Source organism: Ambystoma mexicanum, chromosome 12, assembly GCF_040938575.1.
Source record: "Ambystoma mexicanum isolate Mex_15411 chromosome 12, UKY_AmexF1_1, whole genome shotgun sequence".
In the NCBI taxonomy this organism is placed as follows: Eukaryota; Metazoa; Chordata; class Amphibia; order Caudata; family Ambystomatidae; genus Ambystoma; species Ambystoma mexicanum.
In genome coordinates, this window is record NC_090936.1 from 569,445,996 (window position 1) to 569,464,518 (window position 18,523).

Genomic DNA, 18,523 nt, shown 5'->3' on the forward strand with positions numbered 1-18,523 from the left:
ACGCCTCACCCCTGCTTTTTTGGATGTGATGAAGCAGTTTGGGCTGGACTGCCCCTTTTGGGGTGGGACCAAGTCTGATTTGCATATGGTATTTCTCCTTACTGTATTGGCTTGGCAGGGGAAGAAAGTTGGTCTGGAGTGTTGCCCAGAGCAGAGCCAGAGGTTAAGATTTATTATAAACCTTCCAACTATCAGCTCTTTCGTTTTACAGTGGAAGTATGCGACCGTGCAAAAGATAATTTAGTTAGTGTCTTACCTGTGCTTTTCTGTCACTCTCAAACGGTGCCCATTGGAGATCCGTTTTATTCGTTTTCTTCCATGAGTCTCATTCTCGAGAAAATCAGCTGATAATATACTTCAGTGTGGATTTTCTTCACTTCTGCCCATTCCTACCCACCGCAGCAGGAGTGGTTTCCATGTCAGCATTCGACTCACGTGGCATGGGCACTCTGGCTGCCCGGGCGTTAGGCACTCTAATGCCCATGGAAGCAGCTTATTTGCAAGACTTATACATGTTTTTGTCTGCAAAAACCAGCTGTTGCACCTGTGCAAATTGCAATGTGTATCTATTTGCAATATACACCACACAAATAACACATGCTGAAACATGGAATACATTAAATGAATACCCCAAGTTCACATACTCTTCCCAACTGATATACAATCTTTGCACAGTGAAACTATGTGTAACTTAATTGTTGTAGTTGAATAGGCACTATTGAGGATCCACCCCTCACCTGCTTTGCTGTGGCTCAATGGCACAATCTGTAACTCCATCATAAATGCATGCAGGATGACATTACAGTGTAGAGGGCAAGGGTGATGGGTTTCTTAGAATTCCATGGTCCAATGAGCTTGGAGGTTTCCACAAAAAAAGGAAATAAGATTTGATGACCGGATTAATCTCCCACAAAACCTATTGGCTGTTGTTAAAGTGAGTATATTGTCCAAGGTACTTAAATAAGTTCCCATTTGGTTTTCGTCAACGTTGAATCATACCATGTAGGACTGTCGAATGTCAATTTTAAGGGTAATTTCTTTAACCCTTTTTTGCATATAAGAACACCTTATGCCTCCACTGGCCAGCGCAACTCAACTGATTTCCCAGGTATATTTACAAGTGAATTGTTAGAGGTTAAAAGTTCAACATGTTATTATTTTTTTGTTTTTGAAGGTAAAAATAAGATTTTGTCACCATATGATGTGACCTTCAATGGGATGAGGATGTTGGACAGGTATGTGGGTGTCTTGAAAGTAGTCCTTCATGGGATGTCACATGACCATTGACGTACTGATGGATGGATGTTGTTGTATTTGTCAACAAAGTGTCATATTATGGCTATAACCCCCACGTCGGTCAGTGTACATGGTCGGTAATGGCCCGCCGGCCTGAGCATAGCCAGGCCAAGTACGCCCCTGACAACGGAATGATCACTATTCTCAGCTTGGGGTTCCATCTGGGGGGCTAATAGTTTTGTTTAGATGGGAAAACCAGGCTCCATGCATATTTTGTGAGACCAATCTCCTATGCAAACAAAAAAAGAACCAAGATGCCCCCATAGTAAATATAAAGGCAAATAGTCCCTTTTCTATTTCCATGGCAGGCACCGAGACAGGAGGAAGAGCCGGTACTGGAGCACAACGCTCTGGTCCAGCAGGTAATTTAAGAGGGAGGGAGAGGTGTGGGGGAAGCTTGGGGAATGTCAGAGTGATCTGTTCAGTTTAAAAAAGTGAATGCCTCTTTAGACCATCAAAAATTCCATTGTTGAAACATACTTTGATGACATGCTTATGAGATCAGAAACACCACCTTCTTCTGTTAAGGTTGAAAATATGGAATATATCCAAACTCAGCCAAGATAACACATTTCAGATTAGAAACTAAAGCCATAAAATGAAATGCATTCAATAAATAGTCCATACCTAATCCCCCCTATTCCTGCATGACTCCTCGTGGACTGAGCCAATTGTGGTATATCACAGTGAACATTAAATGAGGAAAGAGGAAACCTTTGATGGGGGGCTTTGTGGAAGGTATCATCTTATGAAAGGATCCTATTAACAGTTATTCTTGCAGCAGCATTAAAATATTGAGGTGAAATTAAATGTTGTCAACGCATCTGCAAGCTATTCCCAATTTAAGTGATCAGAAATCGTCTCTGTGGCCTCTTCTTGCTTGACAGGAAAGGGTTTAATATTTGTTTGGTTTAACTTTGAAATAACCTATGTTTTATTGTTTGTAGTGGACATTTAAATATTTTCATAAGCAGTTTTACTTCCACACTTCGCTCTATGGATGGAAATTCACACATTAAAAGTGATCTTTCAGTGGTTTAGGAAATATTGTAATGACGGCTTTACCCCAAATGTCTACAAGACCTAGGGAAATGTCTACAAGTAAAAAGGAGGTTCCTAATGCAAACAGTTCAGGGACAGGTGGTCAACACAAAGTGGGGGTTTATCCATGTTTTCAACACCTTCACAGACAAGTTTTCAAACCATGAAGTTCTAAATCTAACATTTAAGAGTCATTGGCCCTCATTACGAGGTTAGAGGTAACCATGCCGCAATTAGCGGCATGGTTGCCTCCTTACCGCATACCGGGCCCTGGTTGCTCAAATGAGGACTTACCGGGCCATCCCAACCTTGGAGGACCCAGTAATTCCTCGTCTGAGGAACCCGGACCTGGTCCATCCACATTCCCATTTGAGCCCCCATAGGGCTCAATGGGAATGGGAAAGGAGCTAACAACGGGCCCGTTAATAACGGGCCCGTTAATAACGGGCCCGTTGTTTGCTCCCTGGTCTCCTCGCGGGACACGGTCAGGACGCCTGGTTTTACCAGGTGCCCTTTGCGGGTCCCGCAAGGAGACCTCGTAATTGGGCGGAATGGGTTTACCGGCACCATTACCGGTGCCGGTAAACCCATTCCGCCAACCTCGTAATGAGGGCCATTGTCCACCCTGGGACACCCTACTCTACAAGGCAATGCCCAAAAGGTAAGGCAAACAGAAAATTCCAAATCCTAGTCTTGAGAAGTCATTTTGCCTCTTGGCTATTTTAAGGTTTCAGCACAAATATTTTGGTCAACAAAAGAGTTCACAAATCCTAATCCTAGATTTCCAGCTATAGTGTAACAAAGCAAAACAAATGAATTGTTTTGGACACACTCTTCCAGGGTTTACCCACATTCTGGATACCCTTTTGGTCTTCCTGCTTTCATCTCATTTCCACAGACCTCTCTCAAGTATCAAATTTATCGGGTTCTTTTTCACAGCCGCTGGTTTCTCCAGTTTGCACTGAGTTTCCCTCGACACTCATTGCAGAAATGGGTTTCTAAGCATCACTCTTGTCCTCGCTCAGAGCTTGGGTTTCTCAGGACGCACTGTCAGTCTCTGCCAAACCTTCAGTTTATCACATTCAATGAGGTCTCTCCCAGATCTTGACTTTCTTCAACATTCAGAACAATGTGTAGCCGCCCCCCTATTTAGGGTCCTTTTCAGGCTGTCAATATCATGTGACCCTCCTGCTAGAGGTTTCTTATCTTTATAGAGCTGTGAGAGAATGCATGAGCTGAGGGTTTGTGCAGTGTGTAGTCTAACATGTGATACTAATAGTTAGAATTGGGGGTTAAATACATTGGGGTAGATTTGCATAGGCCACAAAAATGTTGGTAGCCGCAGGTGCACAAGCATAGTTAGATACAGAAAATCAAGCAACATTAAAAAGCTGGACAGCAGTGCTTCCCAGGAAAAGATTGCAGAGGGCAATGAAACAGAAGTGAGATGGGCCTTGAAGAGAACACCCATTGGTCATACAAAAAGCAAAAGTAGAGGGGAAAGAAGGAGGAACTGAAATGCAACATTGTACTTCTGGCCACAGGATATTGTGCTAAGCAGGATTTTGTCCAAAGGTCGCCAAAGCCAGGGGCTGGAAAATTACACGAGCTGATATAGGAGGTGGTGACAGACGACACCATGGGGAAAAAAAAGGGAAAAGCTAAAGAAAACATACAGAAATATATGGGAGAAGCGGAGATGAATGGCGGGTTTGAAATGGAGAGAAAGGGGAAAGGGCTCTTGCTCTCGGCCTGGAACTCGGGTGACCTGGAAAGGCTGGGTCTCTAAGCTGCTGGTCGGTGTGGCTGCTTGCTTTTTTTGGAAGCTGGCAGATAGCAGCACAGAGAGTTTGTTGAAGGCAGTGCTTAACCTCGGGGCACTGGTCTGGCAAGAAAGCGCTCAAAACTGATAGCTGAGTGGGTATCAATGCTGGCTTGCAGTTCTGGAAGGAGTTGCTAGAATTGGCTGACAACTGTGCTGTGAGATTGGGGTCTGAATCGAGGGCATTGAGGAAGGCCCAATTGCAAGAAAATAAGTCATTTGGCTGGTGAGTACATGTAGGTCAACAATTAATTAGGACTGCTCCTACAGGTTATTTGTTATGGAGTCAGATTGGACATGAAGGGCATCACTTCCTTAATCTTTAAGGTACCAAAAGATTAATGTACTAAGCTTAATTCAAAACTTTGAATGGGAGTTCATCCCTTTAGTGCAGAAGGGGTCATATCTAACAACCCATCCAATGACAAGTAAGAGAAGGAGAATAACAAAGAACTGAAATCGTAATGCTGTTATATTGCTTTCATAACAAATGATTATCGCAGAAGGTCTCCCAGGTTAAGAAAATAAAAGGCATATGTCATGCCATGCCAAAGTAAAATGTGTGCTTGCACATCTGCCTAATGATACATCTTTTATTGTACTTGTACTCATGCTTAACAAGTGACATAAATGAGTTGTCAGTTCTTGCTGATGAGATGGATTATAAAGTGCCTAACTGTTAAAGTGTGTAGTGGTTCCTACTGTGTCTAGAGCCTGCCCTTTTCTTGTTTCTCCACGTAAATGAGCATTACGAATGAAAGGTACAGTACTAAGACCGATGGTGAATAGATAAAATCCTGATGGCAGATAAAAGTTAGCAAAAAGGAAGTGTCAGGCTATTTCTTCCTTCAGAGCACTGCACCCCAGGTCTCCCTCTGATTGGCTCAGAAATGTGCAGCGATGTTTGTCTTCTTCAGAGTAACTGCTTTGTGTTTGACAAAGCCTAGACTACATCTTTGCACGTAGTGTCCTATGTATCCAGAGACAGTTTGAGAGCATGCCAGCTTCCTTCCAAGCTTAGACCTTCCCCCAAAGCTTCTTCCCTTTTATAGTTCCCCGTGTGTTTTGTTACTTGCCTCAGCCATGCGATTAGCTGAAGCCATTGTGTGGATTCTTTCCCAGTTTCTGTTTCTTCGAATCATGGATATTCTAATCCTTCACCCAGACTCTGGCAAGTTATTTGATTGCTCTCACCTATACACCCTGCACGTTTAAATGAAATGTGCCTCATAGTGACAGCACCATCTTGAATCTTTCTTCAGTCACAGGGGCATGACATACGGCACCTCGTTGCTTTTCGGCCAAACTGTAGAGACCATGGTTGTTTGAACACTTCGCTTGATAAGTTCAGGAAGTTATTTGTTCCAGGTGTGCATACTTCTTGCTTTTATTTCCAAACGCTGTTCCAGTCTAGCTAGGCCGAGTTCACTAATTGCCTGGAAAGGGATGACAACACTGAAGAACCGTTGACAGCATGTGCTACAGATACATTCAGAGTACTTGAGGGGTATCATGCGAGGATGGATGAACATTCTGTGCCGGAGTTTCATTAAATATCCCTAATGAGACACACCTGCCTTAGTGTTTTCGGAGCAGAGATCTGCAAAACCCCTGAGGGTGTAGTACCTCAACTTGGTTGAGAATGGCAAGCCTGTGGAATCTCAATCCTCTTACTTTCTGGGAGGCACATTGGGTAGCAGCTGGACCAACCCAAGGCTAAGTGTCCTGTCCCCGCTGCATATCAAGAAAAGGGAGTTCACTCGACTCACCACAGGGCACAGCTGTGTTTTTATTTGACTCCAAACCAGTTAATTAACAGATGTATTTCCTGGCGAGGTAATAAAGGAACCAACTACGCACACTGAAATAAACAGAGCATCTTGGGAGAGTGCCAAGCAAATCTTGGGATGAGTGGTATTTGGACACTGCATGTCTGATAACGCTCACACTGAATAATTAAAATCAGAGCAAATGAGTAACTATAAAGGTACACTCAGTTCTCCTACTCTTTACTTCTTCCTGACTACCTCATGACAATAGCGAGGTTCAGAATCCCCACAGAATCTCCCAAGTCACAAAGGCGTTGTCCCCTGCTCACACGGACCACAGGGACGAGCATCTTCGGTAGGAATGCAAGATATGCAAGATGTCCATTGCTGCTGAACCATAACGTTACATTGGTTGGGGTGGCCATAGAGACTGGAAACTTGTTATTTCAAAGGTGCAAGATCCGCAAACATTACCCTCAAACTATGACATTCCATGGTTATCCACTTGTACGTCCTCCGGACAACACTTCCATCCCCCACCCAACCACTTTGGACTCACCAGAAATCCTGTCCAAAAGCCTGTACCTTTCTCAAAGGTCATGCTTGCTTGCACAAGGCAGAGAAGAACTCCAAGGGAGATGGATGCCAGACCGATCATAATACGAGCCACCTGCAGAAATCACAAACAGGTTCGGTCAAAGGAACAAGAATACTGACATATCTCTCCCCAGTTTTCAAATATCCACGATCCCCCAAAATAAATCTATAACTAACACAGCCTTTCCTGCTCCTACTTAGCACTCCTTACCTTTCAGCCTGGATCTCCCAAAAATATTTCATGGTGGAACTTGTTTTGTTTGTTTGTTTGTTTATTTATTTATATGGCGCACCGGACCAGAAGGTATGAGGGCGCAAGCATTACAAGAATATTCTCAACTTAGTTACAATCCTGTACATTATTTACATTATTATGGGTAGATGCAGTTACAGTGAGCAGAAACAGTTACAAGGACACAGAGTAACGTTGCGATATAGTTACAAGTTGAACAAATGTGTAGTGGTTGCAGGGTGTCATTATTGTCTGTCATTCTTGGTCTTTGTTCTTAAGCCACTGGAGGTAGTTATGCCTAAATAGGTGGTAGGTTTGAGGTGCTCTGACGGAGGGTGGTAGTGAGTTCCAATGTTGGGCTGCTTTTACCTGGAAACTGTTGCCGCCCATTTTCATGCGCTTGCATCTGGGAACAGTGAGCAGGTTAGCATTGCTATTTCTGGTGAGTCTGTTGGGCATGTATCTGGTTATTCTGTCTGAGAGATAACGGGGAGCTGCGTTGTTAAGGCATTTGTCAGTGAGGGAGGCTACCTTAAGCAGAATTTTGTCCGAGGTAGTGAGCCAGTTGTGGGTTCTCCTAGTATTCGAGATGTGTTCCCTTTTAGGGAAGTTAAGCGCTGCTCTGAGGGCATTGTTCTGTAGGATCTGGATTTTATTGGTAATCTGTTTGTTGGCGCCTACATAGAGGGAGTTACAATAGACCAGTTTAGATAGTATGAGAGCTCTGGCTAGAGTAATGCAACTTTGGGTGGAGAGGAAGGGTTTGGCAGAGCGTATAAGCTAGCATGTGTAGGCTGTAGTGGATGCCATGGAGCTGACCTGTTTATGGAAGGAGAGGGTGGAATCGAGATAGATGCCAAGGGTTTTCACTTCCTTAGCTACCTTTATAGGGTTGCCGTCAATGGTGAAGCTGGAGTAGTTGAGGTCCAGTTTGTTTAGGTTCGTGGCTGAACCCAGTATGATGGGTTCGGTCTTGTCATCATTCAGGCATAGACTATGGGAGGTCATCCATGCCTGGATGATGAGGTACACCTTGTTCACCAGGGTCAAATCCGTGTTGTAGTCTCCCGTCAACGGGATGAGGATTTGGATATCATCAGCATAGTTAGTGTAGGTGATACCCAAACCGTCGAGATCATCAAACAGGGGCTTAGTGAACACGTTGTACAGTGTGGGGGAGACACATGACCCCTGAGGGACCCTGCATGTGATGGGAATGGGGTCAGCGGAGGCCGTGGTGGAGAAGACGCGCATGGATCTGTTGCTTAGGAATGATGTGATCCAGCCTATAGCTTCTTGGGAAAAGTGGGCCGCCGAGTGTAAGTGGCTACATAGGATTTTATGATCAACAAGATCAAAGGCTGCCGAGAGGTCGAAGAGGAGCAATAAGGCCGTTTTCCCATTATCTCTCAGAGTGTCAATTTGGGCCTTGAGGTCAATGAGTGCGGTTTCTGTGCCGTGTTGGGGTCTAAAACCTGATTGACGGACTCCTAGGAGGTGGTTTTGTTCAAGGAATTTTTGAATTTGAAGGTAGGTTGTCTTGTCGAGGATTTTTAGTAGGAAGGGGACGCTGGTGATGGGTCTGTAGTTAGTGGGTACGGCTGGGTCGAGTGTGGGTTTTTTTAGTAGGGGGAGGACCCAGGATTCTTTGAGGTTGTTGGGGATGGTGCCAGAAGAGAAGGAGGCGTTGATGAGTTTGGTGATAAATGGAGATAGGTCTCTGGCCGCGTCTTTGATGATTTGAGGTGGGCATAGGTCGCCTTGGCAGTTAGAAGGTTTGAGGCCGAGTATAATTTTTTCCACTTCTAGCGTGGCGACTTTGGAGAAGCTGAAGCGAGTGGGGGGGTTGGGGAAGGGTGTTGAGGGATGGTGTGAGTGGGGGTGTTGTTAGGTTTGGCCTTGGATAGGGTCTCTTTCTTGTTGTTAATTTTGATTTGGAGGCCTGTGACTTTATTGGAAAGGGCATTTTGGATGCTGGTGCACCATTGTTTGTCTTTCTTGCAGGAGTCTGGGACCGGGATGGGAGTCTCCAGTACTTTAAGGATGGTGAACAATTCTTTAGTGCTGGATTTGGCATGCAGTTTCTCAGATTGTAGGATTCTTGTTTGGCGAGGAGGATTTCTTTTTTGTAGGTAGAGACTATTTTGTTGAGGATCAGCTTAGTCGGTGGGATTTTGTCTCCAAATTAGTTCCTTTTTTCGTTTCTCTAGTCTGAGGGCTTTTAGGTGGGCCGTGAACCAAGTATTCAGGTGTTTTATTGGCTTGGGTTTTCTCAGCTTTAGTGGTGCGATGGCATCTAGGGCTAGGCGCATGCTGTTGTTGTAACTTTCAACCAGATGGTGGGGGTTGGAGTTAGCAGGGAGTTGGTTCAGTGTAGGTAGAATGAGAGGGATGAGTTTTTACGCAGTAATGTTTTTCTTGCTTCTAGTTGGGATGGCTGAGGCTAGGGAGATGTTGGCGATAAGGCTGGCCGCTTCGAGTGTGAAGGAGAGGAGGTGGTGGTCAGACCAAGATTGCGGGGTGATGGCAGTGATGGAGACCGCGCAGTTGTGGTCTGCTATCCAGTCAAGAGTTCTCCCTTTGTTATGAGTGTGGGTGGACACTCTTTGGGTGAAGCCTAGTTCTGATAGTGAGTGATTGATGGCTGACACTTGGGTGTCTTTAGGGTCATTGTATCCAAGGTTAAAGTCGCCTAAGAGGAGGCAGTGAGAGGTATTTTTTAAGTTGTTAGAGAGGATGGAGTTAAGGTCTTCCTCAAAGGAGCCTAGAGGTCCTGGGGGTCTGTATAGTAGGTGGATGGTGATGGTTTGGGAGCTGGTAGTGGGGAGTTTGGCTGGGAGCAATTCACAGGATGAGTAGTGATCGGTATTGTCAGATTTAAGGTTGAGGTGGGTTTTGGCGATTATAGCGAGGCCACCACCTCTAGAATCAATTCTGTCTGTTCGGAGGATGGAGAAATTCTCAGGGATGGCTAGCGCAAGGGCTGGGCCAGCTTCTGCATGAAGCCAGGTCTCTGAGAGGGCTAAGAAGTCTAGTTCTTCCATTAGGATGAGGTCTGCTATGTCTGTTGTGTGGGCTACTATAGATCTCGCATTGATTAAAGCCCCTCTTATGGGAGTAGTGGTATGTTTACTCGTGGTAGGTGTAGAGGTTGATGATCGAGACCTGTGTTTGTTAGTAGTATTAGTTTGGGTAGGCTTAGGTAAGTTTGTACCTTTGTTGGGCGGGATGGTCTCTTGGTTCTCTAAATATTTATTCTGCAAACGCTTCTACCCTATCCCCGGCCTGTTTAACATTCTTCTAGTGGTCTGTTTGTATATTGCTGATTCTCCATTTTTGTCGCTCCACCTCTCTCCATCAGCCCATGCCCCCATTTTCTCCATCACTCTTTCTCCTATCATAACCCATTTTCCCTCCATCGCCTGCCACGTCACCCCCACCTTGCATCTTCTAGTCCATTTTGTCCTCTTCCATGACTTCGGTATGCCCTGCTTCCCATGACTCAATCAGCCTTCTAAAGCCAGTACATTTCCCCATGCACCCTTCTGCCACCACTTACCCTACGGCTTTAGCTGCATCACTATTCTATCACCAGGCCTGGTCAGATCGTTTCACTTTCACTTATCTTTGGCTCAATCCCCCAAATCACCCCTGACTCCCGCAGCTGTCACATGGGCTTCCCCAACCCCGAATATCATGACTAACTAAATGTTCACTTTTCATAGCCTGATCCGCCCCTCTTTCCCAGCTCCATAATATACCATCTGCGATGTTTCCATCACCCCTGTTCTCTTCTGGCTGCATCAATCCCCTTCTTCCACTCCAAGTCTGATGTTAATGAAGTATGTACCTCCAGTCCATGCTTGGCTTGTGCAAAAATGCTCACAGATGATGGCACGTTGGTCCTCGGGGAGGAGTGCTCACCGTCCCCCAGTGGTTTCATTGACGTCCCCAGATGATTTAACATATCCTGGAAGCAGGATGGGGGTGCTGGCTGGTTGAGGTTGATGTTGATCATGGTCGGCTTTGAGCCATCGCTGGTCACTTCAACCCTGTTCACTCTAACAACATTGGAGGACATGATGTTCACCTGTAAAGAAAGGGAAGAAGAAAGGAATAGAGATCAGCATGTCATTGAAGCCAAACCAAGTTCACTGGTGATGAAATGACCTTGTGACCTGGTATTTACTAAAATCTCTCCTGCCTCTGGCTATCTCGCTTCCAGTGAACATCCTTCTGCTGGCTCCCAGGAGGCCTGCTCTGCTCCACAACTGACTTCCTTTTTATCATCACAAATCATTTGCCCAGCTGCCATGCAGGTCCACTGACACACGCATGCATCGAAGGCCACATCCCCAATATGTGGCTGGAAAACCCTATTTGAAATCTCAAAGCACATTAAAAAATATGTGTTTTAGCTCAGAGCTATTTTCCACCCATCGTGAGATCTGGAGAAACATATTCTGTTCTTCAAAATGTAGAACATGTCTAGGGTTTTGGAAGGCCTAAAAACTCTTTTTGGTTGTTTTTTTTTAAATTTCAGTTTTTAGCCCAATGTTTTTTGTCTTTTAATATCTATTTTATGTCTGGGCGCTCTCCCGATATAGCCTTTGTCTGCATGCAGATCGGTTGTATTCTGGTTACTAAGAGTTTGGGGATTGTCCTCCATTCGAACTGTGACCTAATTGGATGTTGTATCAGAGTACATTTGAACCAGTAACATGAAATGTAATCCCAACAAAAGCCATGGATTAAAATTGTTCAAGTTAAAAAGAGAAGATTTGGGATGAGGCTCAGTTTAAAATCCATCAACAGTGTTGAGTTTCAAGCTTATTTTGCACTTGTGTTTAAACCCTCTTACTGTTTGCCCCCATTAGATACACTATGAACAGAACTGTGAGTTATACTGTATTTTTGGAGTATATAGATTAATCTTTAGATGGCCTTTCCCTGATCCTTTGAACCCATGGTTTGTGGGTTGCTTAATGGACACCCCCGGCCCCCTGCCATGCAACAAGCCTCCCACTGTTTAGGATGCACACATATTGCCCATGGCCTTTAAATGTATCTGTGTGATGGGAATATCAGGGGCCCCTCATCACGTTAAGTGGGGCCCTTCCTCATTTTGTGATAAACAATTGTTTACGGTGGATGGATGACCCTTTTGAAGAATCCAACTTTGATACAATAAGCAGCTGGAAGTAAATCATCGGATGGACGTTGACTACATGAACAAATATCAAAAGCAGAGCGGTAGGGCTAGACAGTAAACCAATGGGAGTTGTGATTTAAGGCGGCTGGTGATAAAGATCTGTCCTTGTTCTGGAAAATTGGGCAATAACTCCAACTCAGTGAATAAAACAGTTCTGTATGAACCTGTCATTTAAACAAACTCACTGAAAATCTCTAATGAAGTTCCCTCCATGCCAATGGTGGACAAATTAGTCTGGTGTGCCAACACAAGTATAGATGGGAAGTCTGGTACTGTCAATTTAAGCTTTGGATTTCTTTATCGGAAATCCAGAGTGAGGGTCCCCCTGTTGGCCTCAGTCAATTAGGCAATTGCTTGCTCTGAAAGAGTGCCACCCTCCTGTCATCGCAGAATATAATATTCAACCATTCAGAAAAGGTTAATTTCTGATTATTATTATCCTATGCCATTATGAAAATAGCGTGAACAAAGTATACATAGAGGATTGGAATCAGAATCCTGGATTGGGCAGAGACCTGGCACACATGGTCCAGGACAAGCTACTTCAGAATCCACCATGCAATGGTATTGAAAAAACATGTGGGGATGTATGTTTTGGTAAGAAGTTGGCACCTATACTTTCCACTACTAGATAAGGGACAGGAGCTTAACTTTGTAAATCCAAATCTTCTGTTGGCCCACAGGTCAGTGTTTGCGGTAAACACTTGCATCTCAATTAATCCTTATAGTGCATACTGACATCTCCACAGCTGTGAGACACGGTAGCATGTTGACTCAAAGGTTTAAGGCAAAAAGAGGAGTGTGACACAGCTGCTCCTTAGCCCCTCCCATGTCTTGTTCATGGTGCTTGCTGATCTGGAGGAATGCACGGATGGGCAAATGATCAGTCACCTTTCGCCCTGCCCAATTTAAATTGCCATCGAAAGCCTTACCCCTAAGAGGCTCATCAGGACTTCAGTAAGCAAGACCCGTAGCTAAATCTGAGTAGAAATCTTGGTGCACAATGGAAGGAAAATCATATTTTCAGGCACTGATACTTGCCATGCTATGGGCCTCATTACAGTTTCCCCAGTATGGAAAACATGTGGGTAAAATTGCTGGTAATTCAGGCACCAGCATTTCTACTGTCCCGAGGAAATACACGTTTGCTGGTGGGGGCACAGATTTACTTCCAGCCCTCGGCTGCTGGTAAATCTGGAAAAGGGGATTTCCTGCCATTGCCGGCACCTAGAATATCCCAGTAATACCGGGATATCAGGCGCCGGTAACGGTAGGGTCCGTTTGGCGGTATCCCACTGGAATTACCTGCGAGATACCGGAAAACTCATAATGAGGCCCTATCCAAACCATTTTCTATAGTTGGCGCAGGTTCGACTGAGCGGTATCCTGAGACTTCATTACAAATTCAGTTCCTAGGCCATAGAAATGTGTGTTGAGTTCTAGACTAAAGATGTATCCTGGCACCTTTACATCTGTAAAGTCTACGTCCAAGCAAGATCACCAAAGACTGAATGTTACAAAATACATTGCACCACACAATCTTGCAGGTCCCCAAATTCCCTCCAGCCTGTGGCGTGCGGTTTCAGGTCACGTTGTGTGATTCGGAGGATAACGTATGACTAGGTCCAGGGCTGTATTTGTTATGAAACGCATGTGAAAATCAACCAGTAAAAACAGATTCAAGGCCAGGCACTTCTGGGATCAGCTACTTGAAGTAGATACTCCTGGTATTCAGAGACAAACCTTCCTTCCTATCTCAAATTCCGAAAGTCTGTGAAATCCTGGCTTATCCTGAACGAAGACTAACCCTCGCTTGTACATTTGCCTGTATTATGATTCATGACGTAAATACTTGTAATCATGTAAATTTCCTATGCAATTGTATATTTGTCCACGTAAATGTCAAAATATGCATAATAATGTCTATGTAACTTTGTAACTATGTAACCTCAAGAAATGTGCCCAGATGCCCTAGGGCTAGGCGCGCTATATAAATAAAATACAATACAAAGTATTTGCTTCCAAAAATGGAATAGGGGGAGAGTAATAGGTTCATCAGCCAACAGTCTGCCCCTTCAATCAAACAACTTTTAGTTCTTGAGAATAGGATATGCTACCTGATTGGGCTTCTACATGCAAACAGCAATCATAGACCTTCATGCCATCTGAAAGGATTCTTTAAAAAAATCAAACTTATTTGCTACAAATAAAATTCCTTTCAGACAAAATCCAAGCCATCCAATTCTACTTAAATGTTCACACTTTACAGTAAATAAACTGGAGGTGGAGTATTAGGGAGAACTGACGTTGTTACTTTCATTGTGCTTTTGCATCAAGAAAAGAAGGCCTTAGCCATTTCCTAAATGTGTCTTAAATATGCTGGCCTTGGTAAAAGAATCAAAAATCCAGCCTTCTCGCAGCAACTAAAAGGCAATACAATATAATCTGGGAGATTTTAGGTCAGATCTAAGAATATTATGGTTAACTATTGTCTGAAAGAAATTGTAGAGGCTGCGCTGTCAAGACTGGCAATGGGAGGAGAATAGGTCATGAGAAAAATAAAGTGTGTTGGCTGTAAAGTCTAATGAGGCACAGGTGGTAGGCAATTAAATGGATTTTCAACAAAACGCATGACACGAATATGCATGTAATGGTCTCCTGCGACTGGCAGGAGCTTATTGAGTTATTTTACTATTACCATAAACATTATCTGTTCTCGCTATATGGGTCGCGCACAAGCGGTCGCACCCGCGATTGCAGCACAAAAGGCCGCAATTCTGCAGGTTCAACCTTTTGTGCACGTCCCTCTCCCGGTCCATGTCGGGGGTCCCCTCCGAACCCTCAGCTGCCCCCACACCCTCTCCCACTTACCTGATGGGTTCTATGGGAAAAGACCTTTTATTAAAGGCCTCAAGAGAAAAAGACCGTTTTACTTTGACCGATTTTCTTTTGTTTTGATTGGAAAACCTGCATTGTGAAGGTCTTTTTCCCTTGAGACCTTTAAAATGCGGTTTCCTTTTTTTCTTTTTTTTTTTTCACATATTCAGAAGGTTTCATCCCCCGATCCCCCCATTGTTTCTGCGCTTCCGGGTCCGGCAGGGGTGTCACAGTAGGATTTAGAAATACCACTCCATGCGGTCACGGAGCAGTCTTTCTAAATCGGTCTTTAATTGAAAAGATCTTTTTAAAAAGATATTTTCACTTAGGACCACTTGATGCAGGCTCAGGCCCCTTGCTGCCTGCTCCTCTCCTCCTTGAGCGCTCTGTGTGCCGCCGTGCCGGAAGCCTGGGACACAGCATGGCGCACAATAGTGCGTGACCTTTTGTTACCCGGGCTCCCAGCACCATGGCACACAGACTGCGTATGGCATTATCGAAATATGAGTCCCTTGAGTCCCTTGAGACCCACCTTATCAATCAGATACGGATTTTGGGATCAAGTACTCTTCTCTCAGCTAACTCCTTTCCTGCAGAAACAACTAGAGATGACTTTATATGTGCCACAAAGTTGTCAAAATCTGAGGAGAACTTGAGCATAATGATACTTTGCGGGAGTGCTGAAACCTGACAGCAAATGTGCATTTGCTTTCATTTTCAAAAACCGGATTGCATAAAATGGTTATTGCGAAAAACCACTTGGCAGAAATGGATTGGTAGTGTTTGTAAGCAAGTTCTACTCAATCTCATGTTGATGTCTGAAAGTTTACCCCTCTATGTACCCTTGGAATCCCAGCCTGTTAACTGGCACATCCCCACCTTCCTGTCAGCACAAGGGTCATGTCGTATTTTGACCATGTGACCATGTTTTCTCTATCTTCAATCCCCTACTCCATTCCGGAAGTGCCGTTTTATTCTTCTTGTGCATGGATGAATCAGGAGGGAAGTTGTCATGATCACACGGTTCCAATCTGACCTTATCGGTGTCAATCTTTTTGTGAGCAGGATTGCTTTCTTTCCCATGGAAGAGAGACAGAGTGTGCATTTCATGTTCATGAAGACAGCGCCCAGAAACAGAGGCCAATTTTTTAGGGAGACAATTGCAGGTTGGTTAAAGCATGGCTGCAGGTGAATAAATACATGGTGGTGTTCAGGGAACTTCCAAACTACTGTAATAATAGTTCTGCATTTAATATTTGTATAATCTTAAGGCATTTTGATCATGGTCAAACCTGCATAGTGGTAGGATAGACACTCAATCTAGCCTATGGTATGGGTCATGTGTTCAGGAGGTTATTTTAAGTCCTTATTCATTGAAAGAAGTGTTTGTAATTTAAAATACATTCAGAGACCCACCTGTGTGTCTGGAGCAGATGCTACCATTGTCTTTCAGAGACTATGTACAATGCAGGTTTATGGGGATGAGTACATTTCCAGGAGGATCAACCAGATAAAGTGAGTTCTGGATTCGTAGCCATATTGGATCATTGGGAAATGATTTGGGAAATGTTTTGGGCAATTGTTCCCAGAGGTTCTAAGGCACACCGTGGGCTAATTGTGGATGGCTCCCAAAGGAGGCTTAGTTAGGATGCCCTTAATGAAGTATCGCTTTGACTACTCCCATCGTGTAGCAGAGGTGTGATTATTTGTGTATTAAAAAATACTACCACTACAAATCTCAGGCAGCAGACAAACCATCATTTACACCAACTTGATGAGACATGAGCACCTATTACCAGGGAAAGGCATAGAAATCACATTTGTTCATGGTGGGTTATTAGTATATCCCAAGACTCGAACACTCCTCAGAGTCCATGGCGAACCCACTGCAGTCTCCACTACCATATTTCCTGGTCTTCCCGACAAACATTCCCTCAAGCAAGAAATATAGTTATACCACCCCACCCAATAAGTATTTCCTTTATGCATTACAGAAAGTGGACCGTCAATGACCCCCCATTCAACACTTAAGGATTGGACCCATCGGGTACTATAGAAAATGAACATACCTATGACATCAGTTTGAAAATGTATGGATGACCCAAATCAGGTGCAATAGGAAACAACTAATATACGACACACCCACCCCAAGCATTTAAACACTATTTAAAGGACTTATTAGACACTGGAGGAATTACCCTCAGGAGAAACAATAGCAATGGTCCTCTTTGGACAATATAGGCATCAAGCCAGGCAGGATAGTCCTCCACCAGGCAGCGATGAAATTACCCAAACAGGTAGCATGTGCAGATATCTGCCCCATCGTGCAGTATATATAAGATCCTCGCCAGACATTATGGCAATGGCACTCAACAGACAAGAGAGTGATTTTGCCAAAAGACAGTGTAGGTATGGCTTTCATTAGGATTTGTTCTCAAAACAAAACGTGGTTGCCTAACTATGCCAGGTTGCTTCTAAAGTATGCCGGAATGAATGTCAGGGTGCTTGTCATGCAGGCCTGGGAGGCTCACTGTCCCAGTGGTGCAGTGTCACTTAGTGAGCTAGGCGTATGCAGGTTTCAGATTCACCATAGGCTATTGATCTTACAACCTTATACCTCATCCCAGGATAGGTTGGGTGTAGTATAATGTCCCTATATTATCTTCAATTTAAAAATGTACACAACATTCATCTCTTGCACTGTCTCCACCTTGCTAGGTATTCTGAAGAGGGAACGCGCAAGATAAGACAACATGAATGTATACACAATAAAGTTAGAGTACACCAATACATATTAATACACAACATCATGCATTTTGGTATAGCCAAATACACAGACCCTTATGTTCAACAGTGGCCTCCATAAACAGTTAAGGCCATGAGAACAGGCCAACAAAGCAGAGCATTGCTCATAATAAATTCCAATAGTGTGACACTAACCCTCATTCACACATTACATCACACGTTAGGGCTCTTGTATTGCAGGTGTTTTTGAGGAATTACGCCCTGCCGGAGAGACCTATAACAGTTATTATTGGCCCACATTTTGCCTCAGGCACATAACGAGGGTAAGGGTAGATAACACCTGTCACAGCCCTCTCCAGCAGGGCTGTAATACCATTACAATATGGCGAAGTCACAAAAACAGGATACACATTGTTTATAAACCAATACAACAGTTGGAGAAGGTGCTCATCACCTTGCAGCAAGCATTTCCCTGATGGTATGTTGGCTGAGGGAGACACTGAGCATTCAGCCGAAATATTCAGAGGGAAACATCAAGCTTTATAACAGTGGTTAATGCCCTCTGCTGACCCATTGTTTAGAATAGCCTGAAAACATTCCAATGTTATGAGACAATAACTGCCTGTCTGGCTGGTCTTCTATGCTGGTAAAAGACACTGTCCAAGTTAAGGGCCTGAATAACGTGAGTAGAAGCATGCTCCTTCGAGAAAGGTCCACAAGGTTACTTACCAGTGACATGTCTAGAGCGTCTGTTAAGTTTTTGAGAATTTAGTCAGAAAATGACATGCCTAAAAATGTGCAAAGGCATGTCATTTCTTTAATACTCTTCCACGCTCAAAATCATGACAGTAAATAATGTTCTTATTAAAACACCTAATTCAGTTTAGGCAAGGAATTAGGTAGATTCCTCAAGTCTGAGAACAGAGGAGAAG

At 44.0% G+C, this 18,523-nt stretch overlaps 1 protein-coding gene across 2 annotated transcripts in view; it reads right to left on the reverse strand.

Moving 5' to 3' along the window:
- LOC138513784 (transmembrane protein 176B-like) overlaps nt 1-18,523 on the reverse strand; it is a 116,157-nt gene that overhangs the window by 40,315 nt on the left and 57,319 nt on the right. For both annotated transcript variants that reach the window (XM_069628880.1, XM_069628881.1), the window contains exons 2-3: nt 10,608-10,847; nt 6,488-6,598 (exon numbers count right to left, since the gene is read on the reverse strand). In XM_069628880.1, the coding sequence (XP_069484981.1) occupies nt 6,488-6,598; nt 10,608-10,847 (351 nt within the window). The remainder of the gene's footprint in view (nt 1-6,487; nt 6,599-10,607; nt 10,848-18,523) is intronic.